The sequence below is a fragment of the Pochonia chlamydosporia genome, chromosome 4 (assembly GCF_001653235.2).
Source record: "Pochonia chlamydosporia 170 chromosome 4, whole genome shotgun sequence".
Classification (NCBI taxonomy): Eukaryota; Fungi; Ascomycota; class Sordariomycetes; order Hypocreales; family Clavicipitaceae; genus Pochonia; species Pochonia chlamydosporia.
Window position 1 is genome coordinate 3,537,426 of NC_035793.1, and position 27,241 is coordinate 3,564,666.

At 51.0% G+C, this 27,241-nt stretch overlaps 7 protein-coding genes across 7 annotated transcripts; 4 read left to right on the forward strand and 3 right to left on the reverse strand.

Annotated features, from left to right (window-relative positions):
* Window positions 1–1,443: 1,443 nt before the first annotated feature.
* VFPPC_08460 (phosphoinositide phosphatase) lies at window positions 1,444–3,701 on the forward strand (the record flags this gene model as incomplete). Its single annotated transcript, XM_018287169.1, has 3 exons — window positions 1,444–1,666; window positions 1,747–3,479; window positions 3,531–3,701. 3 exons carry the CDS (start codon window positions 1,444–1,446, stop codon window positions 3,699–3,701), a joined length of 2,127 nt encoding a protein of 708 aa, XP_018144076.1.
* A 309-nt stretch (window positions 3,702–4,010) lies between these two features.
* On the reverse strand, window positions 4,011–7,730 carry VFPPC_14416 (hypothetical protein; the record flags this gene model as incomplete). The annotated part of the gene is made up of 1 exon (XM_018292185.1): window positions 4,011–7,730. One exon carries the CDS (start codon window positions 7,728–7,730, stop codon window positions 4,011–4,013), a length of 3,720 nt encoding a protein of 1,239 aa, XP_018144077.1.
* A 1,049-nt stretch (window positions 7,731–8,779) lies between these two features.
* VFPPC_08461 (isoleucyl-tRNA synthetase) lies at window positions 8,780–11,759 on the reverse strand (the record flags this gene model as incomplete). Its single annotated transcript, XM_018287170.1, has 3 exons — window positions 8,780–9,254; window positions 9,306–11,642; window positions 11,710–11,759. The coding sequence occupies 3 exons, from the start codon at window positions 11,757–11,759 to the stop codon at window positions 8,780–8,782; spliced, it is 2,862 nt and encodes a 953-aa protein (XP_018144078.1).
* A 298-nt stretch (window positions 11,760–12,057) lies between these two features.
* On the forward strand, window positions 12,058–12,975 carry VFPPC_08462 (hypothetical protein; the record flags this gene model as incomplete). The annotated part of the gene is made up of 2 exons (XM_018287171.1): window positions 12,058–12,292; window positions 12,356–12,975. 2 exons carry the CDS (start codon window positions 12,058–12,060, stop codon window positions 12,973–12,975), a joined length of 855 nt encoding a protein of 284 aa, XP_018144079.1.
* A 2,354-nt stretch (window positions 12,976–15,329) lies between these two features.
* VFPPC_17816 (hypothetical protein) lies at window positions 15,330–15,656 on the reverse strand (the record flags this gene model as incomplete). The annotated part of the gene is made up of 1 exon (XM_022429497.1): window positions 15,330–15,656. The coding sequence occupies one exon, from the start codon at window positions 15,654–15,656 to the stop codon at window positions 15,330–15,332; it is 327 nt and encodes a 108-aa protein (XP_022285449.1).
* Window positions 15,657–17,726: 2,070 nt separating this feature from the next.
* Window positions 17,727–18,457, forward strand: VFPPC_08464 (hypothetical protein; the record flags this gene model as incomplete). The annotated part of the gene is made up of 2 exons (XM_022428613.1): window positions 17,727–18,337; window positions 18,433–18,457. 2 exons carry the CDS (start codon window positions 17,727–17,729, stop codon window positions 18,455–18,457), a joined length of 636 nt encoding a protein of 211 aa, XP_022284411.1.
* Window positions 18,458–23,977: 5,520 nt separating this feature from the next.
* On the forward strand, window positions 23,978–24,481 carry VFPPC_17815 (hypothetical protein; the record flags this gene model as incomplete). Its single annotated transcript, XM_022429496.1, has 1 exon — window positions 23,978–24,481. The coding sequence occupies one exon, from the start codon at window positions 23,978–23,980 to the stop codon at window positions 24,479–24,481; it is 504 nt and encodes a 167-aa protein (XP_022285450.1).
* Between the last annotated feature and the right edge of the window lie 2,760 nt (window positions 24,482–27,241).

A 27,241-nucleotide genomic window follows, 5' to 3' on the forward strand; every position in this document is an offset into this window, starting at 1 on the left:
GCCAAGGTTGTCGAAATGAAGAGTGGTGAGTGGTGGTGGATGGGATGATGATGGTGGTGGTGGACTGGTGGTACGGAGCAGGTGGATTGCGGTCTGGTCTAGTCTGGTTTGGTTGAAGTGACTGGGTTGGCTGGCAAATTGTCTAGTCCGGTCTGATCTGGTTGTCTGGTTGTATGTGTACGTATGAGGCACACGTCAGGCTCCAGGCCGAGAGGCGGGAGGCGGCAACTGCTCCAATGTCCACAACTTGGCAGTCAATGTCTTCAAGGCGAAGACGGTGACTGGCCACGACTGTGGTCAGCTGGGGCATTTTTTGGCAGCACTGAGTGCAGTTGACCAAAATGGTGCAGCCAGGCATCCGCAGTGGACGGCGGGTGCCGGAAGCAGACCCGGTTTATTTGGTGCACTCAACAAGTTACCCTGTAGCTTTGCGATGACATAAAGGTCCGGATGGATTATGTCATCGCTTTGGCAGCCGACAACACAGTGGCTGGGAGGCGAGCTGTAAACGCCATCCTCACAGATTGTGGCATGTGAACGGGTTCATACTGGGCGAAAGCTCCTAAGTTCTTAAGAAACGGAAGAAAACAGAGCACAAGGATCAACCGCAGAGACGTCAAAACTCAGCCATGCCATGCATACGTAGCTGGAGGCTCTATCCCGTCTGGTGCCACCATAGACTGCCCCTCGCTGGCCCATGTGCTCCTTGCTAGGCCTGTGCTTACCCGCCGAGGTACTTGAGTAGACAGAAAGCCTCAACACTAACTTGTATGCTAATTCGACACCCAGCACGGAGCGTCTACTGCATTTTCGTGTAATTATAATATCCTGTGAGTTATACGGGCAACATTTGATGCCGCAAGTGTCCTCAGTTCTTGTTATTGCCCTCGCTGTGAACATTGCTCCAGTTTATTCCAGTCCCGCCAAGCTCAATCTTGTCTTGGAACTGGTGCAATTTAATGAGGAACCAAGTGACCCGTTGGCCAGTCTCCAGTTCCCATGTCCGCTCTAAATTCCCGAGCCACAGGCATGTGGCAGCCACTGAACCAACATGCCATCCCCTGTTTTGTCCGATGCTCGGCCCATGTCAGTCGATGTCCCTTCTAAGGGAGTGTCTGGTGTCAAGGTTCTTTGGTGCCTGAGCCCCTCGAAATGAAACAATGCGATAGTTCCCCAACTGGTCTGGTGCCACATGCACATTTACCAGCAACCAGCACATGTGTCTGGTAGCTTCGTCTTCGCGACGTGTTGACATCAACTTGACCCTCAACTTCCAAAGTTGGCCACGTTCCTTAACACACCACCGCCACCGGCGCAATAATCTTTCACGGCCGGCGACGTTCTTTGTGCCGTCAAGCCTGGCTGCTCCCAACTGTTTAACGTCTGTCCTATCCGTTCCCTGACCGTCTCCTGTGGCGACAGAGCTACACGCCCAAGCTTGCCATGCCCATTCCGACGCCAAAGTTCCCCTTCCGGGACATCAACTTTTGGGTCACCAACGACGCCTATACATTCACCTCGCCGTCAGAACCGTCTGCTCCTGCACTGGTCATTGACCGTCCCACGGGCGATATTCGCTTGAGCGACGTCGACCCACGAGCCGCTAAACGTGCAAACCGAGTGTCCAGCATCGCCGGTATTCTCGGCATCATCCAGTTGAGACTTGGTATGATATCCCGCCACGCTTCTGTCTCCTCTGCTCAATTACAATTAGAGCTGCTTTCCACTGACCAAAGTATCACACAGACAAATATGTCATCATTATCAACAAAGCCCAACCCGTGGGCCGGTTGAAGGGCCAGATGGTGTTCAAGGTTGTCGCCGCCGAGATCCTCCCTATGCGCGAACGCCAGATCCACGATCCAGATGAGGATACATTCATACGCCTTTTGAACACTTTTCTCCAGCGAGGGCCCATGTACTTTGCCTACTCAATCGACTTGACCAATTCGTTTCAACGCCAGTCGCAGGCCGATACCTCTCTCCCCCTGTGGATGCGAACAGACGATCGCTTCTTCTTCAACAAGCACCTCCAGTCCGACTTGATAGAGTTCCGCAATCGAGGTTCCAGAAGCCAGCCCGGAAAGCAGCCTCACGTAGATCCATACATCCTCCCATGTATTTTCGGCATGCTCGAGATCAAACCCACCAGGTTTAAAAGCACACCTCTAACAATGATTATCATATCTCGCCGGTCAAGATATCGTGGAGGAACGAGGTACTTCACCAGAGGCCTCGATGAAGAGGGCCATGCCGCCAACTACAACGAGACCGAGCAAGTCATTATTCTCAACGACAGCAGCCTGGGCCTGGGAGGCTACTCCCGCAGCAGTGACATGCAGAGCGGCAAGCTCGGCAGCGAACCTGGCCAGGAAATGCAAATCATGTCATACGTCCAGACGCGTGGCAGTGTCCCAACCTACTGGTCCGAGATTAACAGTCTAAAGTACACGCCAAAGATCCAAGTCCGCAGCACGGAATCGGCCCTTGCCGCGTCGCAGAAACATTTTGACGAGCAGATCCGCATCTACGGCGACAACTACCTCATTAACCTCGTCAACTCGAAGGGAAGAGAATGTAGAGTCAAAGAATCATACGAGCAAATGTACCGCTCGCTTGCGTCGTCCCCCAAGGAGCGTCGGGAAGCTGATCGACTGACGGCCGAAAAGTTCACCACCATCCAGCCCGGGTCGAGGAACCAGGAATTCGACCGCCTGCACTACGTCTACTTTGACTACCACACAGAGACAAAGGGGATGAAGATGCACAAGGCGTACGCCATCACAGAGAAGCTGCACGAAGAGCTGACCGCCCAGTCCTACTTCCGTGGAGTCGACACGCCCGCCAGCACCGACGGCAAGATTGACGCCAGAAGCCTGCAGACCAGCGTAATGCGCACCAACTGCATGGACTGTCTGGACCGAACCAACGTTGTCCAGAGCATCTTTGCTCGGTACACCCTGAACCGCATCTTCGAGGACCTGGGCCTCATACCCCGTGGCACTCAGTTCCGTGACCAAGACCCAGCCTTTGAGTTCCTCTTCCGCAACATCTGGGCAGACAACGCCGACGTAGTCTCCACCGCGTACTCTGGCACCGGCGCCATGAAAACAGACGTCACTCGCACGGGCAAGCGCACCAAGCTGGGTGCTCTGCAGGACGGCCGCATCGGCATCACCAGATACTTCCTCAACAACTTCCGCGACGGGCCGCGTCAAGATTCGTTCGATCTATTCCTTGGCGCATACGACCCAAGCGTCACCAACGTCGGCACCAGCCTCATCTTTGTCGACAGAAGACCCATCCTCATCCAGTCCATCCCCTACCTCCTCGCCTTTAGTCTCTTCATCGTCCTAATCGGCGTATTCACCAAGACCGCACCCGACGCTAAAGTCCTGCCCATGAGACTCTTCATCCTCTTCTGGAGTGCCATTGCGGCGTGGTGTTTTCACTTTGTCTGGACGCACGGAATGCTCTACGTACGTATTCCCACCTCCTTCTCCTCTAGCAATCATCACTAATGAGAACAGGTCAACTGGCCGCGTTTGAACCCACGACCCTTCGCCGTGGACGGCTACACCGAACACTACGGCAAGGCACGCAAAGATGCTGTCATTGGATCATTTGTCGCCCGTCACGAGAGGGGTCTCAGCACAGCGAGATATCTTAATGCGGAGGAGGGCAAGAAGAGGATTGAATAGAATAGACGTTGTGTATGTAATAAATAGTGGCTTGGGCTGTTTCTTTGTCCAAATATTTCATTTGTGGCCTAGGAATTTAATGCAATTAGATGGACTCTAATTTCAACATGTGGGCCTATCACAGTGAATTATAATAAAGGAAGGTAGATATTTATCCAATGACGCTCGCTTCCATGTCCATGCTCACGCATGCTATGCAACAATACTTTACAACATAGATGAAGCAGGGTATCAAATTAAACCTCATGGTCAAAACAAAAAAGAAAAGAAATGCATATCAATGCTTGCTCAAACTCCTGTGATCAAGCGCTACAGCCAAAGCAGCCATCGTACCCCACGCCACATTCCTTTACCGATACCCAGAAAGACTCGGAGTATCATCACCATAAACCACACGTACCACATGAATCCAACGAGGAGCCACTCCACCGTCAACCAGAGCGCTCGTCGGACCCATCGCAGGCGACGTCGTCTTCTGCGTAGCATCTTTTCGATAATATCGACCACGACTTTGACTTTGAGTGGTTGGCCGAGAGCCAGGTCGCGATTCGTCTCGTCCGCCAAATCAGCTGCCTTGCGGCTGCGTTCAGAAAGATCATCAGCGATGCGGGACCGGACATCCCCTATGCGGTTTTGCAGTTGCGGGCTCGTTCGGTATGTGAAATGATCTGCTGATGCTTGCCATCTTCGGCCAGATGCTTGAATGGCCGTGCTGAGCGACTGCCCGGCCAGGGCGTAGAGTTCGTAGTATTGGACCCCGCGGTCTTGCTGGGCTGTTTCGGGGCAAAATTTTGCAATGTCGGACCAACTTATATTGGCGCAGCTCTTGCCTGGTGCGTGGCCAGTCACCGCTAAGCTGTCCGCACGGAAAGGTTTGTGTGCTTCTTGGGCTCGGCGGTTAATCTCCATTGCCTTGACGCCTGTGCTGAGAACCAAGGCACGCATGCGTGCGATTTCACGCCGAGTGAGTCGCGTTTGCTCGGTGGGTGTTTCCTTGTCCGCAATCGACCAGTGTCTGCTCTTAAAGGATCGGCCATCGTCTTCTAATCGGGATGATCCAAGCATGGAATTCAGCCGCTTGTCTGCATCTCTAACACCATCAGGAACACTGCCGTGCCGCGACTCTGATTCTGATACATCGGAATCACCCCTCTTGCCGTGTCGGCCGCCGGCGGATGCAGAGGACGACGCACTGCGGGGATCGAACTGGGGAGGACGGAGCAGATCAGTTCGAGATTGTTGTCGACTTTGATTCGCTGAACCCGGCGAGCCCAAGTCAACTTTGCTATTGCTGGCGCTGTGTGTGTGATTGAGGTCCGGGGCATGCTGGAACTGAGGCATAGAATCCAGAAAATGCTTCGGCTGACCCTGATTGCCATCTATGGCCCGCTTGGATGGCTTTCGTGACACGTTTGTGGACGATCTAGATCGTCCGCGAGTCTTCTCACTCTCCGACTCATCTGTGGTCTCCGTGTCAGGAGGGGATTCGCTCGATCCGTCCCTCTTCCACAACATGTCGCCGAGTTTCGACACACCACCGCGAATGACATTGTCGATTCGCGGACCCTTAAACATGCCACGAAGTCCAGGGCCTTGCTCATCAGCGCGAAGCCGAGTGCTTCCAGACCGACGATGGGTTTTAGACGGATCGAGGAGTAGCGACTCCGGCACTGGCGTCTTAACAGGGCTGGATTGTCGCCTATCTGGCACATTCACTTTTTCTACGGGTGAATTAGGCTCCGGAGCAGACACTCGACGACTGTCGTCTTGCTCTGTCCCTGGATCATTCGTTTTGTTGTCACGAATGATCTGTTTGATCTTGGAAATGGGGTTCCTTGTAGGCGAACCAGATCGACTCCACGCTGGAGAAAGATTAGCGGCAATAGCTGGTTCGGTGTTTCCTCGAGCTGGCTTAAGCTCAGGGGAGGTTGGCAGCGAGGAGTCCCTGTCATAGGAAAACTTCCGAGGTCGATCAGCAACATCAAGGCTCTGTCGTCCTGGCACATATCGGGGTGGAGAGCCAAGATACATCTTATTATCCGCGGCAGGCTTTCGATCCGAGTCGCTGGTGTCGACCAATGAGCCATTTCTGCTGTGGAAGCGACTGGGCGGTTGTGATAATGTCTTATTTTCTGGTGTCTTCACTCCAGCGGGGGATCCAATTGGTTCCTGATCAGAAAATGCATCCGATAACTCTCGGTCCCGGGCATCTTTGGCAACCATCTCAAGCATCTGCCTCTCTAAGAGGTCCTTGGTCATGTTGGTGCTGGCACTGCCGCCATTCTTCCCCTGGCGAGAGGGCCTCTTTGAATCCTTGTGATCATTTTCGCTGCCAGATATATCCGATGTAGAATCCTTTCTATGCCAGACTAGGTCGTGGTGAATGTTGTGTGCCTGGCCACCATGGCGATGTGGAAACGCCCTGATATTGTGTAACGTTTGCTTTGCTCGGTCTTTTGCACTGCTATGAGATAAATCAGTGTCAACTTTGGAGATGCCTGAGATTGGCGGGTCCATAGTGCTGTCATCCTGCATTGAGAAAGGTGGCATAACCTCGAAGGGAGAAACACCCGATTCGTTAGACATGGGCCGTGTCAGATTTGTAGTCGTAGGGAATATTTTGCGCCAGTTGCGGTCCTCAATGAGTTCCTTGTGACGCTCCTGTTCTAGCCAGTATGCATCAGCCACTATATCACACGGTTCAATGAACCAGTCTACCCGTGGCCGCCTCACGCGAGCTGCGGCTCTCGAGCTACTGTCCGGGGAGATTTGGTTGGTCGCCTCGTCTGCTCCAGGGAACGCAGGCATGAATGATCCGTCTTCGTCAGGATGTGTTGCAAATGATGTCGCTCGTTCAACCACCTTGTCAACCCATGGTTTGACGCCCTCCACGTCCGCAAAGCCCTGCCTTTCTCCATCAATGACTTTTCGCTCACGGGCCCGTACCTTGCGGTTTCGAATGTATTGTAGCGGATTATAATGCCGCCCTAGGGGAACATTGTCCCCGGGAGCAAACCTAAATGGCTTATTGCCGATCGGGGATCCTGGAGGACTTGTGGCCAAAGACGCGGCAGACTTGAGGGGCGGCAAAACCTCAAGAAGCCTTCTGTACTGCGCCATAAGTTCTAAATGTTCCTTGGCTTTTTGCGCCCTGGCCAAAGTCGAAGCCGAGAAGTGATATCGGTAATGTGTGTCATGTCCACTGCCTTCAAAGCTTGACTCAAACTTCCCAGACGATAACCGCGGAGACTGAGCCTGTTGAAACATGGGACTGTTGTTATAGGAAGATTTTCGTTGCTGCTGGAAATGTTGTCGAAGGTTACTCCCAGAGCTTCCATCCGGTAACGGCCCCAGTCGAGGAGGCGTATTGCGTGAGACAGTTCGTCGGGAAGCGATGCGTCGAGATTCGCTAAGGTTCAGTGCCATCTGCACAATCTGTGTCGAATCAACATCACCAGCACTTTCTACAGAAGCCCGAGGCGGCGGCGAAGGCTCTTCAGAATCTTTGTTGAGGACATCCTTTTGAGCAGACCCGTCACTGCGGTTCCCAATACTTTGAGGTGACAAGCTGCTCTTATCTCGCAAACTCCGTCCAGAACTTTCATTCGGTTTCAGCGACTGCCTGTTATTCGATCGCAAAGATTGCGGTGTACGCGGAGACTGCGACGCCTTGCCATTCAGCTGTAAACTGTCCCGGACAGACCCTCGACTAGCATGTCGTCTGTCGCCCGATATGGAGTCGTGTACCAAGAATCCTCCCCCGGATTTGTATTTCGCTTTTCGTCGTGTACTTCCCCCTCTTTGAATGCCATCCTGCCCATTCTGTTCTGCCTGTCCGAGACCAGCGCCAAGGTGCTGGCTGCCGCCAGTGTACGTGGGCAGCTGACTCGCTGCGATGCCCTCGCGCCGACCACCACTGCGACTTGATTCTCCCGTCTCGTAGCTATTCCTAGCCCGACCATCTGGTGTCAAAAGGCCGCTTCTGGAGTCGACGTGGCCCGGCGGTCTAGTTGCATCGTGGTCCGCCATGACGTTGGTTTTTGCCACATGCTGCAGGCGGACGGTTGTTGGAGCAAGCAGCTGGTGATCAAATGCCCAGGTTCACCATTGTCAGCGTCGAGGACGGGGAATGCAAAAGGACGGCCTGTTGTTGAGGGAACGAAGGACCAGCCAAGCGGGTTTGTTGAGGGGAGATATTCAAAGAACTGGGTCTAAATGACGATGCCCCTTGGTGCTGGATGCGGATTTGGATGTGCAAGTTGCTCAAAGGTGAAAGTGGATGCGCATGCGGATAACTAATGTACCTCCCCGGTCAAGATCAGGCCAAGCTTTGAAGGGACTTGACTGGATCAGCCAACGAATGGACATGGAGTGGCACTGGGACAGACGAGGGGGGTCAAGTGGCATGTGCCGCGGGAAGGAGCCGACGGCAGTCTCCAGCGCTTTCCTTGTCCACTGACTGCCAACGTTCCAGCCAGCTCATGTGAGAAATCGTCAGATCAATAAGATCTGATGATAAATTCTATCAATCCACCGAAGCGCACCTGCATCACACAGGCAGGTGCAGATATTGCAATTCTATATATCCATCCTGAATGCAAAAATTTTCTGCCTCATACCATTTGCAATGTCATCGTACCTCAACGGCCCAACGGTGTGGCCCACTGACGCCAGCCAAACAAGGCAACGACCAGACTCGATGCCAAACCAAATTGACCTCCCAGCATCTGCTGCCGCTCGTCACACAAATTGGAAACTTTCCCGCCAACTGTCAAGCGTCTGCAGTAAAAATGCCACTGTCTCATGCGTAGAGGAGTCGGCGTAACCCACTCATCGACAGTACGTAACCGACCTGCAGAAGCGGCACTTCTAGCTCGACACCGATTCTTATTACATGTGAGAATACCCTCCAAAATCTGCCACCGAGGTATGCCCAACCAGCTATCCTGCCGTCCTGCTGGGAAAGTAACAAGCAAATAGGAAACAAATCGCTGAAATTCGTACATACTTTCTAAATGTACATGGTTGTGTGGTGATATACACTCTATGTCTAGTCATACAAACACCCCTTGACCACCCTACGCCGCAGCAGCAGCGTGACCAACAACACCGTCGCATCTATTACAAAGCCCATCTTCTTGCTCGGCCAAATACCTCCAGCACCTGGAGCACTTCTCCTGGCGAGGGGGCAGCACATGCACTGTGCCTTTCTGCCCAGCAAACTCGAATTCCTTAGTGAACCGCCATGCTGGATTAGTGTCTACCGGCTTGTTCACATCTACATGTGACACCACAAACATTGCGTCAAGCTCGTCCACATACTCGGCCAGCAGGCTTGTCAACTCTTCATTCTCAGTGTTGATGAGAACGGAGCACTGAAGCGAACTGCCTAGCGCCTTTGCCTCGCGCGCCTGCTCCAAGCCAGCTTTGACAGCGCCATGAATCGAGCTCAGAGCTACCGCGTCGCTTCGAAGCTTGTTCGGATCAACCGCCAATCGGGCTGCGTCGATCAACGGAGCCTTGTACAGTTGTCGTGCTGGATGTTCCATGTTCCTACACGATAGTTAGATGTGGTCTGTCCATTTTCGAGGCAGCAAAACTTACCCATCCTTAACCATCCACTCCGGGCGATGAGACCATACTTCTTCTACCAAAATCGGCGTAATAGGCGCGAGCATGCGCAAGAACCCCACGAAAATGTGCTCAAGAGCGCCGCCCCCATCGCCACAGTAAAGGCGGTCCTTGAGACCCTCAAGGTAGAAAGCAGACAAATCAGTGGCCACCCAGCGATTTATCAAGCCCGTTGCTTTGTGGAATTCGTAGTTATTGACAGCTTCCCAGACTTGCTCCATCGTGTCAGATAGCTGCATAATGGCGATCTGATCGAGTTTGGTAAGCGGAGAAGTGCGACTCGATTCGTGAAGCGACCCAAGAATCATCTTCAGAATAGTGCGATACTTGATGAGCGCATTATGAGTCGTCTGTAGAATAGATGTCCCAATCAAGATATCCGAAGTAAAGTCACAGCTAGCAGCCCACAATCGCAGGGCATCCGGTCCTAGGGCGTCGAACCGAGGTGCTTCTTTGCTACCACCTTTACCTTTGCCCTTCAACGGGGGAAGCAGCCGCCCGTTCATAACCTCGTCAGGAACAATAGTATTTCCAAGGGACTTGGACATCTTCTTTCCCTGCGCATCCAAAGTAAACCCATGAGTGATGAGCGTCTTAAATGGTGGTTGAATATCTGCGTCCGGAACGCCATCTGACTTTTGCGCCGCAACGTACGTTAGTAGACTTGATTGAAACCAACCGCGATGCTGGTCTGAGCCTTCAAGGTAGACATCGACAGGCTGGCCAATTTCCATCCAGCTGGTGCCGCTATCGAACCAGACATCCATGGTGTCAGTTCCTCTCCGATATTTACCATCGAGGTTCGACGGCACCCAAGCGGGATCATCTGGCGCATCAGAGAACCACCCTTGCGTCGTGCGCTGCTGCATCACGGAGATGATGTGCTCGATGGTCTCGTCGTTCATAACAGCATTCCCAGCTTCATCGTACAGAGTAGGAATCGGGACACCCCACGATCGTTGGCGAGAAATACACCATTCGCTTCTGCCCTTGACGAAGCTTTCCAGGCGAGATCGACCGGATTCCGGGACAAATCGCACGTTGCTGAGTGCTTTTAACGAGCCTTGCTTGATTCGTCCGACATCTGCGAACCACTGAGCCGTCGCCCTAATGATAACAGGCTGTTTCGTTCTCCAGTCGTATGGGTATTTATGTTGAAGGTCGTGCGTAACGAGAACGTCTTCCTTGATCAACTCCAAGACGGCCTCGCTGCCGCCTTCCAGGATTGAGGGTGCACTGGTGAGCAACTCAGGTTGATCAGGGTACGCCTCTATGGTGAAGAAACCGTCATCCGTGATTGGCGCAAACGCCTCGATCCCAAGCTTAGAACACACCTCGTAATCATCTTGGCCGTGTCCCGGCGCCATGTGCACCAGCCCTGTACCAGAATCAGCGGAAACAAAATCTGCATGGACAATAGTTTGTGCGGCTGCCAAACTCCCACGCAGCTTGTTCCTGTACTGCAACCCAGCTAAATCCGAACCCCTAATAGAGTCCGTCACCACGTCAAACTCAGGCAGCAATTCTCGCATGGCATCCACGCGGCTAGACGCAACCAAAAGACCGTAATCACCCACTCGCAGCAACGAGTAAAGCATGTCATTGTGAACCGCAATAGCCTTATTCGCAGGCAGTGTCCACGGCGTGGTTGTCCAAATAGCCGCGTACAGAGACCCATTGAAGGCAGCCAAGGCCGGTATGGCGCTCACGCCCGAAAGAATCGGAAACCTAACGTATGCCGCATGAGAGATATGATCATCGCGATACTCCAGCTCAGCTTCAGCCAACGCCGTTCTCGATGAGATGGACCAGTACACAGGTTTATGTTTCCGATAAATCAGTCCATGCCGAACCATTTTCTGAAAGACCCTCAATTGCCTTATTTCGTACTCTCGGTCCATCGTAGTCCACTTATTATCCCACTCTGCCATGACACCAAAGGATTGAAACCCCTTCATCTGTTCGGTAATCGTCTTGCTCGCCAGCTTCCTCGCCGCTTCTCGCACCTTTACGGGAGTGAGCCCGCCGGCGGTGTTGGATCCCAGGGCCTTCATCTCAATTGGAAGGCCATGACAATCCCAGCTCGGTCTGTACGTGACCCGCTTCCCGTTTTGCACCTGCGTGCGAATAATCATGTCCTTTAGGATCTTGTTGATGGCATGGCCAATGTGCAGTGGCCCATTTGCGTATGGAGGGCCATCATGCAGAATAAATGGATCGTTTTGGGGACGGTGAGCTGTTTGCCACTGGTATAGGTCATCGGTGCATTCTCGAAGATATCGTTGTTGGAGCTTCGGATTGGGACGAGCGCTGCAGGAAATGTTAGCGATTCTGCTTTGGTCCTTTTTGGTAGGATGGATTGGCGTCGCATGCGTACGGAAAACTCGACTTGGGAAGCTTCAAAGTCGCTTTCCATGACTTGGACATCTTTGGCGCCAGGTCATGGCCCAGTGTGCAAAGTTCAAACTCACGTGTGGTTTGTCCTGGCGCGTTGTCGCAATCTGAGGAGTTGAGAAATCACCACGCAACTTTTTTGAGCGAACCGACGTTGAGCTCAAGCTGCAGGGCCAGAAAGTTGGGGTCCAGCCTTGACATGGAGAGCCTGGGGACAAGAATGACGTGGGGCAAGTAACCAGCTTATCACGGGCGACCCTGGAATCGTGAACTTTCACATTTGATCCCATCACAGCTTGAACAATTACATCGCCGACAAAGCCCATCGAGCATGGCACCCGTACGTCGCTATTTGCGAATCACAAAATATTCGGTTCTAGAATGTCGCATATATCTAGATAACCCCTCACTCGCGCAGTCCTGGCTTCTAAACCCTCGCGATCCCGTTCTGCCTCGCATCATTGAGAGCATTCGACCACTTGTGCTCCCAAAGCTGCGTGAAGAAAAGGAGCGAAGCAAGAAAAAGAGTTCCAAAAAGAAGGGCATCAAAGATGTCATCGTGCAAGGTAGGCTGGTAGTGGAAAATATGAGATTGGTGGTAGATATCCCGCTAAGCTTTACTTTGACAGATGACTTCGAAGTGTCCATGTTCCTGACCGAAACATCAACTCGTCACTCTCTTCTCACCAAGAAGAAGCATTTCCACGAAAAAGGCCCACAGATGATGCAGTCTAACTCTACGAAGCTTATCGGCGAAACTAACGAGGTTGCTGTTGATGTGGATGACGATGGCGAGATACCGATCCTGCGAGAGGAAAATAGCGATGACGATGCCGTGCAACTATCTGCCATCCCGCTCGCTAGTGCGCAATCTCGACCCAAGAGACATAGGAGCAATGGAAATTCAAACACAAATCAGCAAGACACCGATGATGAAGAGGAGGACGCAGCAGAAGGTGCCATTGAAATCGATTCCGACGCGGATGAGCCGGTTTCGAAGCGAGCTCGACTTCCGGGAGCTTTGGGGGATGATTATTTCGACGATCCAGAAGACAAGAAGAAGCTAGCCATGGACGTATCATACGAAGGATTCGCCATATACGGTCGCGTGCTCTGCCTCGTCGTTAGAAAAAAGCAGAACAAAACACAGCGGCCACGAGCACATGGCACCACTAAACCTGAAGGGCAGGCCAACATGGAGAATTGGATCACGTCGACACAAGTCCCGGTCGGCGAAGATATCCCTTGAGAGAATGTCATCAAGTGATTCAGACAAATATCGCGACTTGTACGCCGCACGACTTCTCTCATTCCAGCCAGGTTCGAGTCAACACACTCTCTGGAAGCGCATTGCAGCTTTTGAAATTGCGTAACTCGTATCTGTTAGCAAGCCAGCGTCGCATTTGCTCAAAATAACTTCCTCAGAGCACAGGGGGGCGTGCAGAGCGTTATGCCTGACACGATCATCCATGACATGGATCCCCCAGACTACACGATTCACCGAGGGTCTTACCTTTTGAATGTCAGAAAGATCGTGGGAACCCTCACCCATGCCAAGACACGAGCTGAACAAGATGTTTTGGCGTGTTTGTCGAAACGGTTGAATTTCCCCGCACCGCCAGAGTCAAATTACGCATGACACCTTTGACAGGGGATTACGCATACTGCACAGTACAGTACCAACAAATCTCCCGGACAATCGCCATGATCCCTCGTCATGCAAGTCCCAAAGCGAAGACAAGAGACGTCTGGTACGACCCTCAAAGTCCACATTGTCTGATTACACTGGCCCGGGGTCCATCAGTATCGGATTTGGACAAATGCCCATTCTTGGAAACCCCCGGAACTGGGGGGGCAAAGTGTCTCAAAGACTGGATTTATCGTGAACCGACAAGAAACACTGTTTGTGATGGTGATGAAGAGGTGGGGGGTTGACCTGCCAGGGGTTTGGGCCAGACGTGGTATCATTGGCGCGATTGCGACATTATGCTGGCCAAGAATTGCTTCCAGGTGTTGAGACGATTCCGTTGCGGAATTCAGACGTTCGGACAGGTATTAATTTAGTGCAAATTGGTCATGTGGATTGTCTTTGGGCAAGGATCCAGCGGGATGATGCGTTTTTACCGCTCCTAGTTTCTGGAGTCTCGCCGTCATACCGCCCATGGGCTCCATCATGGCTGTCGCTCATCATTGAGCCTGTATTATTAGTAGTCATATTTTCGGTCAGTTACAGAAAAGTACGGAGTCCCTGCTCGACAGTAATTCCTCTTCTCGCCGTGGTGTGTGCCGTGCGTTTCAGACAAAAGTTATCCGTCACATACGTGTGCGGGTGTGTAGCACAAATCACAGAGCATTGAACCTCCCACATGACTCCTGGGTGATGATTTACAACCCTCAGCCCCAGAGAAAGTGAACTGACATGATGTCAGTTTAATTTCTCACCGATGATATCACATTTCGAACCTAACAAGAATGTGACCAAAAACGGCGTTAGCAGCGGGATATGGTAAAAATACAGATTCTCCCGTCCCCGCAAACACTCGGCCCGTGCCTTTCTGTGATGATGTCGCCGAATTCAGTCGCAATGTTTTACTCTGAGTTGATTCCTTGTTGCCCAAGCAATTTAATTCCCGCCCGCACGATGTAGGATACTACACTGGGGCTGCAGGTCCGTCAGATGTTGTCGAATGGCCGATGTTTCCGACCAGACACTAGGTCTTGTGAGTGGGTGTCATTTGTTGTGTTGTGTAGTGTTGTGACAAGCCGCCAAGATTGGGAAAAAAATGGGTGCTATGGCAAGTACTTGTTGCCAAAGTATCTCTTGTTTTCCGAGTTGTACCAGGGCGGCTGAGCATGTCAATTGACAGTTACGAGTGTTTGATACAAGGCTTACCTCCATCCGAAGGGGGGGGGGGAGGGGGAAGAAACGTGCTCAAGTAACCTTGTGAGATGGACTGATTGTTCTGATAATTCCAGTATGGCGTGCGTATTACAAGATGGGTTTCCGAAGTCTCCGTCGCCAGAATCTAAGCCACAACCAACCCACCACACTTTCAGCTAGGTACCAATTGACGAGGCTTGGGACTGGATTTTTTTTGGGGATGCGTCAGACGCCGTGGCTTCTGCGGCTTATCAGTCGAGGTATTGACATCCTCGAGTAGCTGTAAAGGTGAGATCCTTGTGCGAGATGGTGAACTGTACTGTATGAGGGATGCGCTGCATACATGTTTGGTGTGGTGTGGTGTGTAGTTTGTGTGTGTCGTCTTGGGTGTTGTCTGTGGTGTGGTGGTTGGAGGAAACGAGCCACGCCAACCCGATGCCCACGTTTGGTTTCAACCTGCACCAGGCTGGGCGGTTGAAGTAGTAATAACGAGTGGCCCCATAAAGTATATGATGGGGCCCCAAAGGGCGTAATTTATTTGATATTGTTGTTGCTTTTTCGAGCAATAGAGTTTATTCCGTGAAACACCGTACATTTCCAAGCAGAAAGATGGTGTTTAGAATCGGATGATTTTGCCGAATTTACACTCCGTCCACCTTGCACCCAAGTTCAGAATGGCGCAGCTCTGAAGAACAGTCAGTGGCCATGCGAGTACAACATCCTTACAGGACTGCAGACTTTAATTTTGCAGAGTGAAAGGCGTGGCAGGTTGGGCAAGGTGCAGTGCTTGCCTCAGAAACCAGCCATACGTACTTCTCAACAATGGGTGCTTTGGAAGGATTAGTCCGCCTGCGGCAGTTCGCTCTTTGTTCTGATTGACATCCCTGTGTGATGCGGTTCAGCTGATATGAAATGCGTCTGGTCTGGTCCATATTGGTGGCATTTGGTTCCCCGACGGATGGGCTGATAAACGGATAAACTCCCCGATAGACGACATGACGGCTCGGGCGTGTGGAAGCTGGCAATATTCTTACCATCTTTCCATGCATGCTGCTGCATCACTAGCCGTCTCAAAAGGCGAATGGTTTTGTCCGTCGCATTGCACCAGACCGCACCGCACCGCACCACACTCACCTCCCTAATACCATCATCGTCTGACAGATTTCCAACCAAAATTAAATAGCTGCCTAGTTGAGCCAAACACGGGAGTGACGGCCGACCAGACCCTCTTCCACGAAAGCAAGACACATACGCACCTAGGTATACGCTGGGCGCTGAGTACTTGCCGTTACCCTGAGTTTTCGGCAATAGATGCATCGCGGCCCAGCCAGCCCAAAAAACAAGCCGTCAAGACAATATCGAACGATTCCCCATCCCGAAAAAGCCCCCCAATTGCCAGCTTTCCCGCCAGCACTGGGTCCCATGTCAAATTGTTGCTCAGCCCGGTGAACAAAGCCACCAACTCTTCTTGTCAGTCGGCTTGGTCGAACAGCCACTTGCATCCAACTCGGTTGCATCTGCCCCGAATTTTTTTGGGATCGATCGACCAGGGCAAACGGGGCTTGACTGATTGGTGACAACCCCTTGTTTCCCACGTGGCCAGGTTAAGCTGTGGCTTGCGCTCTCGACATCAGTGGGGCCTCGAAGTTCAGGAGTCTCAGAGGCTTGAAACTCTGTGCTTTTCCGTTGAATTGATGTGGCTGGTGGTTTTCAGATTGTTTTGTTGATGCCACGATCCTGCACGCCATGCACTGATTCTCAGGCCAGCAAAACTGGGAAAACTCAACAGTCCTATGTGAGAAATTGGCTTGGCAAATGGCACAGGCAAAGAACATTAAGGTTTCTGATACGTACCGAGTATGCTCAACTATCTTTAACAAATGCATGGATCCTCCTGTGCCACGCTCGGAAAGTGGGTGTTTGACCCAAGACATCGAACAGCATGGTCGGGAATACAAAGCAACAACGTCGAAAATCCTGTCGGGACAAATGCTCAATAGCGCCGGCAATCTACTCCGGAAGCCTATCGCTTTATTGTCCGCAAGGCCAAGGTGTGTATCGGTGGCTCACCGGTTTGACAAGACTATTGACCCGCTCCAAAGGCAATAGCTTCAAACAAGAGCTTGTGTACCATCTCAAGAGGCAGCGGGCATTTGCTTTGTGGGTTTGTCTTCACAAGACAAGCTGCCAAGCCTGGCGGCGTTTTGGTAGAAATGCACACCCTTTTGAATTCCCCGACGGACCCAAATGCTTGGTTCAACAGACAAACAGAGCTTTGGAGCTGCATATCGTGAAGTCGTCTTTTGGACTTGTTCGGCAAGGCCGATGGTCAGTGCGTCACTAATTAGGGGTTGTCCAGAAATGTGTCGTCCACCCAGCCATCTCCGCCCGACATGATCGGGATGCTGCATCTTGCTGAATTCTGCCCAATACAAGGCTGCAGGACTCCTTTAGCCCTGACGTTCAAGGCTGAGAAGCCTCAGAATCAAGCCATCCACGGCGTGGAACGCTGCGGCCAACCAAGCCAGACGGTACCACATGGAGATGTGTCGGCTAACGACAACCACAGTCAATTCTGAGCCCATCATCGACGACTTTGGCCGCTTTTGGCCTGGCATGCGATTCTTATTAGCGTTAAATGGCTCTTCCACATGCTCTCGTTCGATAAATGACTATTCAAGTCTGAGCATCTTCAATTGAAGGTCAATGCCCAAGCACTACAGGTCGACCTTGGATCATACCCAGCGGCTTCGAGAACATGCCGCCGAGAGGTCCCTCCCCAAGAGTCGTCGCCGGGCCTTGCCCGATACGCAATGCAAGGCTCTTGACTTCGAAACCGAGATTCCAGACAAAAGGCCAGGGCCGTGGATGTTGGTCAAGTTTGACACCTCTTGACCGTTACTGCGCTAGTTGGACGGCAATCCTGGGCCATTTGTGGTGCCCCAATGCAAGCCCAAGCAAAACGTTGACCCAATAACACGGGCCCCGTCCCTGAACTGACTCACGTCCAGGGGATCGGGAAACGCTCAGCTTGCCCCAGAATTCGTACTACATACTGCAAGGCACACGACGACTGTTGGCGCAAATTATTGATGATATGCCCGCGGCGGGCTCCATTGATGCAACCTGTCGTTCATAATCAAGGCGAGTGTGAGGAGGATTTGGAAATAGTCAGCCTGGGGAAACCAATAGCACCATCGCAAGACGCTGAGACGCATTTGCATGTACCACTCTTGCGCCTAAAAGTTGACCGTGTCTGGCGCCAATTAAGACACCGATCAGTCTGCTGCTGGAGATTTCGAATCAAACTCGCGCTTCGTCCGCAGCATAAGACGTCCCCTCTAACTCAGGAGGTGCCAGGCACACCCGTCCCAGCTGTCTGGCTCAGAGACAAGCATAAGAATGTTGGAGATAATTTGGGGTCCAGATCCCAGTTCCTGGTCCGTGCTCTGAAGCAGGGACGCAATATCCAAAGCGACAGACAAGGCTTCGAGTCCACAGCGTGGGATAGTGTTTTGTGGCATGAGGATGAGCCGCCTTGTCACAAAGTGAGTTCCTTGACACATTGTGCACTACTACTCAACAAACGACAAAGCAGCATACTTTCGCTGCTGTGTCATATTCCAAAGCCGGTCAAGGCGTTTGATGCTATCGCCTGCAATCCCTCCGCAAGAATACCTGATTGCGCTGGTCGCGCTATGATCTGCCGCGGTTTTCGAACTGGCGTCGAGCCCATTCCTCTAAATTGTTTGTTTAAAAAAAAAAAAAAAACAATAACAAAGGAAAGGGGGGGGGGGGGTTCAACCAATTTTCCGAAATCGGAAGCCAGATGCTTTTTGCTCAGCTTTAGCTTTGCTCGCCTGAAAACACAGTGGTGGAACTTTCCTTGTTCCTGTCGGCAAATAGCGGAGTACGGAATCAATAAAATATCGAAATGCTAATTTTGAATGCGTGATTGCCAACCTGCTGGGATTACCAGGGCCTGCATCTAGGCTTTCCCTGACGGCGATATGGAAACATTATTAGAACGCATGTTAATATGGTCAGGGTTAGGGGTACTTGGTAAGGAAAGCAGACTGTCATGCAAAGCAAATATTGCACTTACATGACCTCTGAGAATTACGGCACTAAAATTTGCCAAACTTCTTTTTTTTAATTGGCAATGCACGAGCTCATGCACGCTTGGGCAAAGAGCATCAGCCACTGAATTTCCCATTTCATACCTTCCAAGGTGCTGACCAGGGCACCGACCGCGTTTACCATTCATCGGCAGATTCGTGACAAAATTGACACATTTATGACACAATACGGTGCCAGAGAAGGCAGACGTGCCTCTCCCAGCCCGGATACGCACTAAAATTCGTGGCGCAAGCATCGACAAAGACATAGCAAATTACTTCAGTAAGGTGTACTGTTGGTAAATATGTTGTCAAGGGCTTCTGATTTCCACAGATTTACTGCGGCGGGAGAAAGGAAGAAAGCGATTGTGAGAAGTAATTTAGGGGCCAACCCACCAATCCGACTCACCAGTGGCAAATTGTCGGTCGCCTGCAGATCTGCGTAGTGATGAAACGGCGGTGTAATTGACCATTTGAGTCGGCTCAATCGGCTATCCAATGATTCCCCAGAAAGTTTAGTGATTGCCAAGGGGGATGTCAGTGTATGGGGAACTCATCTGTTGCAGAGTGGTACGGCGTCTCTTGAACATTGCTGAGCATTACCCCCTGTGACGTGTCACCCGCAGCAAAAGAGTTGTAGACAGGAGTTGGAGGTGAACAGACAACCTACAGGACTGGCCACCAAGTCAAGCAGCAAAGTTGTTTGTTGGTCAAAACCCAAGTGCTCTGATAAACCATGTGAACATGACGCAAGCAGCTAGTGTCACACACTTACACTTGTGCTGTGCCTGACTCTAGAACTTGTAAGGAGTAGATGAAAGTGCCTGTCCCTTGCTTGTGCAGGGGCATTTGGACTCAACGGCTCTTGTTGCTAATGCTCTCATTTCTCCATCAAAGCTCAGAACAACTTGGCTCACTTGCTATCGTATCTAATGCGAAACAGAGTCTTCATTCATGTAAATGCCAGTCTTTGAAATAGGTTTGGAGGACCCAAAAGGGCTATTTGTTTTCCTTTGTGTCGTTGCACAGGAGCATTGTAAATACTCGGCTTTCGGCAAAAGTCCGATGAGCATCCGGCAATTTCCTGTTGAAATGCCAATGGTGGGCCAAAGCAGGTGACTTCCCGCAACTCTCCTCTGGAAACTGAAAAAAAAAGGAGGATTGTTCCCGTGGTCATGAAGTCTCTGCTCTGTCTAGTCTGTTGAACCCCGGTTGGGCAAAGACCCTTATGATTTCATTGTGGCTCTCTATGACCCACCGAAAGACTCCATTGCTCATCTCCGGAATTTTGATGCTCACGCCGCAACCAGACATAAGGTGGAAAAAAAAAAAAGACCAACACCGCCCGTCCGGGTGACAGTCCCGCTGCAATTCACATGCGGATGATAACAAGGAAGACTCTTACCAAGTGTCGGTGGTGTGAACCTCGCTTCAGCATGCCAGCTCAGCAAACAGGATTTTCTGACAAGTGAGTCATAACCGCAGCCGTGTTTGGAAGGCCTATGGGTGGTTCAAGCATGGTGATTGGATTTCGGTGTTTGATTTCGAACCACCCAAGGCACGAAGCAGCCCGATCCAGTGCAACCTAAATCTGTGGTAAGATGGTAAGGCTGCAGGATGACTGACCATGTCTGTTGGCAAACATCATATGGTCAGGGTTTGGCTGGAAAGGCATGGCAGGGTTAGGCATGATACACAGATAATGTCTGTATGTACCTTCGAATTGAGCTCCGAAGACTTATTGGTGTGTGCCAATACAACTCTGATCAATTCCTCCAGATCCTCGGAAATCAAAATGCCGCTCTTTTTTTGGTCATATTATGCAGATGAACGATATTCATGACTGCGTTTTGTGGCGAAAGCTAGGTCGACCAGCGGTCAGCTAGAATGATCGATACAACGATAATGTTCATCTGGTATTTGGTATTTCCGTGGCCACCTTATCCATCACATGATAGACCGAACAGTCGTCTTTGAACAGGTGGAATGACGGTGAACGGTACCTTGGCGGGTAGAATTTGGGAAACGACATCCTCCTTTTTTGGAGAGGACCGGTTGCCCAACACCCATGCAAGGGAAGTGGAGGACGCTAAAACGAATTCGTTGACATTACGCGCAGCAACAACCGCAGGAAATTGGCCACAGAGCAAAACCTGAAGAACTTCGTATTTCAGCGCAACAGGCGGCCAGAAGTCACTGGGCCAGTTGGTAGGGAATTGCTTTTTGTGGCACCGAAGCCATTTTGCGCAGTGTACCAAGCCCTGCTTTTAATACTTGTATAGGTCCATTATAAATGGGCAGCTGTGCAATAAAGCTTTTTTGCTGTTCGCCACACTTGTGTTATCATCAAATAGATATAATATAACCACAATAATCTGAAAAGCGAGACAACTACTTACACTGGAGGAATTCGGCGGTTCGCCGCCAGAAAGCGACAAGCAGCCACACTGACTGGCACAGCTATCTATCCTGCATGGTGCGCGGCGTCACAAATTCGTGCTGGATAAAGCCTAAACCTGCTGGTTGAACCAGTCTCTTAAGTCCTTGAAAATAGAACTTGGGTCATTTGTTGGCCAAGGCACCAAGGTCAGAACCGGGGATAGCATGTAAGAATAGCCAGCTGACCTGCCTTCTGATGGCTTTTTCCTGTTGAGGCACGAGTTGATGTCTTGACCCCTGTCCAGATTTTAGACTAGAGTTCACACAGCGTGTTACCAAGGCTGAGGTGGCTCTCTGGAAAACGCTTGTGGGAAGGAGGCGGCGGGCGTATTGCGAGGCTGTCCGTTTGTCATAACCATAATTGCAAAATGTTTCGCAGCTATTGCTGAAAGACGTTGAAATATGAAAGTTAGCTTGACGTTCGTCTCCAGGTTTGGGCGATTGCACGGATCTGGCTTTGCTGGGAAGGCGCGCCGCCTGCTGTTTCCCAAACAAGATACCATCGCTCCATTCATTCTCTTGTTTTCGCGTGACACGTTTCGCCCAGTTACAACTCCAACCATCCTCCCTCGCTATTCAGTACAGCACTAAGAACTAGACCGTATTACGGAGTCATGGGCAGCACTGGACGTGGAACGACGACGACCCCACTCGTGTTCCTTCATCGACCCTGTTTTTCTCTTCCATCTTTGATATTTAATTTTCCATATCGGACGGAGTGCTATATGTCGTTATTTGGCAGCCTGCCCGATTCGCTTATCCCCTGTGCCTTGTTCTTGCCGGGGGGTATCAGGCCTTCACGATAAAGTGGCAGGTCTCGTCATCGACCCGAAATTGAGGCTCATCAGTCCACATGCGGGCATGAATGGAACAGCCAGCATGGCACGGAGTACTGCATCGTGTGCTCTGGCCCGCCGCACCATCATGTAATCCAAAAAGGGTGAAATTACGCAGGGCTGTTTGGGATGCTTCCACGAAGCTTCCAAACAGTGGGGGGAGGTTGACATCCACCTGGAGGCGGTGGGCAAGTGAGTGGCTATCAATGATTACAGTGGATACAATTTTACGAATCAAGCGGTCAATGGGAGTTGCATGAAGGGAGGAAAAAGCTGGCAGCCCAAATTCATTCATGCTGTTCACCTATGGAGCTGTTGATGAGAGGCAGGTCCATGTATACCGCTCCAAATACTGACGCGGTTGAGAAAAGCTGACAGACATCTATTATTATACTAGTTTGCAAACTACGAGACACAAACGGAGATGGGACGGCGGACAAACTTCACGAATTTAGAACCTCGGAAACCAGCCAGGGGCAAATTTGCGAGTGCAACACTGCACAACCAATTTCTCCGATCACCAATACAATAGGGCTACAACTCAAGGCTGCCACACCAAACCCAGCAATTCTGAAGTTGTTCTTGCTTGTTTGCCCGACACCGAAAAGAAGGATGAGGCGGCAGTATGGCTGCCACGGAAGACCTGAACGAAAGGGAGGCTTGGCCTCGTACCGTGCTTCAGGGGTTTGTCTGCCGTGACAGGCGTCATGGCACTGGACTCAGCGGGTGTAATCTCAGCTCCAGAGGAGCCACTGTTGTCCTTGGGGGGGGGTTTTTTTTCTTTATTCTTTCAATATTTTATGTTTTTTATTCGGCTGGAGCAATGCCCTTGCTGATAATGGCCCAGCCACACGCCCCAAAAGACAAAGACGCCAAAAGAGACGGCTCGGACATTCAGACAGGGGCAACACATGTTGACTTCCAGAGTTACAGGGGTCGGCACCTCCAGCGCCTGTTTCAATTTCACTAGCGGACCCACCCCCTGGGCTGGGCAGACTGAACAGCGTCACCATCCTGAAGTTGTGACATGGAATTGAAGTGCTCACTGCGCAAAACCTGCTGACCATGTACTTCCTGTACGAGCTGGTGGTACTTGCCGCATCCGAGAAAGTACTCGACCTTTCCGGTCGGCTGATGGGGTGGTGCTTTGGGCGGGAATGGCTTGTCCACGCCCTGTTAACTTGGCCGTGACCGCCACTAGGCCACCGCGCGCACACTGGGCTTCAATGATGTTGCTGCCGACCGCCCTGATTCGGGTACTTAGCCAGGGAGTACCAGGCTGATGTACCGGAGTACTTCTTCAAGTTCTTGTCTGGTCAGTCTGGGTCACCGTCTGGGTCAGCGACACCCTACCCCTGTCCACCTGGGACTGGCGCCTGGCCGATGTTCAGATTGCTGTCTCCATCCCGAGTCTGGCGAGGAGCCTCCGGAGGCGTTGAGCCTCGCCTTGGATACATAAAGGAAAGGGCCCTCCTTCGTACCCTACCTGGATAAACTCTTCTACTATCACACAGAAAAGAATCAGATTCACTCCAAACTCTTTTGCCAGATTTGTTACTTCTGCTCTGCAATCTTTCTGCCATCTTTAGCTTGCAACCTGCAACTACATCACTACTTACACCCAACCTTGGCTTGCTCGACACATCACCAGCAAACCACAACTTGCAACAAAACTGAAGACAGATTTGACAGCTTACAAGGCTTCAATTCATATTCACAATGCCTGCTCAACGACCTTCTCATCTCCCTCCATGCCCTGGACCTCCTCCCAGCCGACCGCTCCCACCTTTGCCTAACCGAGGGTAAAGCATCGATTCTTCAGAAACCAAAACTCCCACTTGTCTATTTTCTCTTGGGACTTATTGCCATGTCAACAGCGGCAGCCTCAGCCTCAGAGGCTTGCATCTGTTCATACACTGAAATAACTGAGCCACTGCACGATTTTTACGCAAGGCTTATTCGAACATATCTCATGACATGAGTATGCACATCAGCCGTCTCATTTACCTCCCCTGCTCCAGGCGGGGGTCTGATATGCATCTACCCTTGGATCTCTTGAGCTGGCCTCTGCAAGTTGTGGTCATCTGCCTCAATAGCCCCACGACGTACCGCTCCACTGCCTCACTGCAATACTCGAATCAGTTGCCTCGTTTCTACCGGCTCTCTACCACTACAGGCAGCTATCAGACAAGAGACATGGGAAGCGAGGGCATTGCGGAGACAAACGACAACATGGATGAGCAACTTCAACCGCACCTCGTACCTACCATCGTCACATCAGCTCCGCTTCTTGGGCCGCATAATTGGCCTCCAACGCCAACATCATTTACTGTCTTGGGCTGGCTCAAGCGGAAGTGTCTTGCGGTATATTTCTCCCATGACTGTGCAGGTCTCAGCCCACAGTCATGCTGTGTACTTTTATACTACCTTTTAATCGGTTTATTTTCCTTGGCTCGGGCGAAAGAATGCTTTTTACCATGAAATTCAATCATGGCTTATTTTGGGAGAGCCTTATGGGCAATATGCATGAGCATCTAGGCATTGTAATTATAGAAGGGCATCACTTATTAGGGATCTGGAATTATGTTTGGGCTTTGGTGGGCACTTGTCGTCGCTTATACCCTCACAAAGGCGACGGCGGCCCTTTTATTTTTTGTCTTGGGTTTGGGGACTTCACTCCAGGAATACGAAGAAGAGTAATGATTGGAACGTTGGAAATATTGGGAATCATAGAATACTTACTGTACTGCCGAGACTTCCTAATAGAAGTTGCTTTGCACAAACTGTCCACTGATCGCTCGGTGTTGACGTTTGACCTTTAGAATCTTAGCGCCGGCCTATTGATGATGAATTGGGATGCATAATAGAGTCAATTGTTTTCTTTCTGCTTACAGTTACATTGCCGGTACAATAACCTTCCAAGCGAGTGATTGTCCCAAGCCAATATTGCTTTTTGTCAGTTTGCAACCCCGCATTACGAACCATCACCTTGCCTTGGTTGGCGCGATGTCTGGTGCTGCCACAAGTCGGTGATCCTATTTTGCCGCCCTGACCTGGCGCAACAGCCAACTGTCGATTGGACACATGGGGAAGCGTTTTCTGCCAAGAGGCGTTTGACGCCTTGGCCTATTCTGTCAAGGGAGACGGCAGAAAAAACAGTTGAGCGTCATCCAAGACCAAAACGGCTCGGTTGTTGCGCTGCACCGAAACGCCGTACCTGGCTTGAGCGTCTGTCCTCATGACTTGGGTGCTCGAGTAGGAGGTGCCACAAAGTACCAGGAAGGCAGGTGGAGCAGCCGATGAATACAATGGCTACTTATCCAGGAAAAGGCAACAATACGATTTGATCGCATTTACTCCGTAAACCACCACATTGACAAGTGTTTTGTGCAAGGGGCGTGTGCAACGATAAGACAAGGGCGGCATTACCGACAATGGATGGCTTGACCGTGGGCGCTTAGCAGGACGATCACCATGACATCAATGATGACATGATGATGGATGGTCCCAAAATGTCAGGGCCTGACAATAATGGCAATTCTCGGTGCTTCGGCATGTCAAAGAAAAAGCTCTGCCTATTGTTACTCATATTAGCCGTAGACGTGCATCGCCAATAAAGGACATGACAATGTATGATTAAGCTGAGCCTGAAGCAAGCTTCCATGTCGCCAAGTTACACGGCCTCTTTTTTCCACCCCACGTCCCAATGGCGGCCGTGGCTGTCTCCTCCTTTTTCGCTTGTGTGAGATTTTCGTGTAACGGCTCTTGTGGCAGTGGCGTAAACCATTGCGACCAAGTTTGTTTCCAAGCAGGCGAAGCGGGTTGGAGACTATTACGTGTGGCTTATTTTGGGGGGGTTAATTTGATCCTGCTTTTTTCATTTGTTTACCATTTAGCCGAAATTTCGGGGATAAAATACAAATGTTCACGAATACAGCTACGGTCTGGCACATGATGTTTTTTCTGTGAAGAGCATGTTGGCAGTTGGATCGAGAATGAATGACATCAAACCAGAGCCAACAATTGTGGGTAGAATATCCAAAAGTGGGCGGCTAGAAGGGGCCGAGAATGTTGGAACATTGATGAAGGGTCTGGTCTGGTGGTCCCTGAAAATCTCAACTATTAATTACCGAGGCGATTCAGTCTTGCATGGTCATGGCGGTCAAATTCCGTGAATGAATCATGTAACACCAAACCGGCGATATGGCAATCATTTGTGAATCAAACCAACTTGGGACCGTGCTGGGGGTCTTTCGGAGGGTCAGCCGAGGATGTGCAAAATGTCTGATGCTGACAAACTCTTCTTGACCCAAGCACGGAGTATTTGAACAAGGTCTGTGTCTTGCGTTTGTGTAGCTTCAGGTTTGTTACACAGTGGAGTGTGTGGTCTGATATCCTGTGCGATGCTTGGCATGTTGGGGTGACACTTGATGTCTGTTTTTGGAATTTTGACATTGTTTGAAGTCTCATGTGGTGTTACATTCGCTTGGTGTTGGGGAAGTTGTTTGCTTGAAAAACATGCAGCAATTGTGTCTTGGAAAGAAAATTAATAGTACAATTTTGTTTTTCTCTGCGCCTTGTGCAGCCTGCGGGTACAATTTGTCCCTGATCGTCAGGGGCTGTGAAACCGAAATGCGTGATGGTGACGATGATGAAATAGATGAATTTGCCACTGTGGATTTCATTTGACGTGAACGTGCATGGGGATATGAGACGACCGCCCGAATTGGTTCCCTGCGGCCGAGCAGAGTGGATGAACATGAACAGGCAAAAGAAGCTGGTTGCATGGAGCTCGAACGGTCCGTGTCATTTTGATATTAAGGAGTTGATTACTCCGTAGTGTTGAGTTGATTATGAGCTAGCTGGCACTATTCAACATTCAACTATTCCATCCCTGGCGGGCACTGGGGATTTTCGGAAAACGGCTCGGCGCTGTGGTGCTTCCAGAATACCCACGATCCTTTGCCGTCGTCGTATTCATCTACCCCAAGCACCAGACACTTGCACCTATCCGTCCAATCTGATCTTCTCCGCAATTGAGGCCGAGCTGGTCTCTGACACAGATGAAGTCTGTTTCATATACAAATAGCCACGACAGTGTCCGCAACAAAGCTGCCAGCTACGAAACTGACGCGGAGTTGTCCTTCTCCACTGACACCTTACTGTACTGTACTGTATACTGTACCGAGCCAGCGATTCAATGTGGCCTTGACTCGCATAATTGACTCAATCGTCCATCTT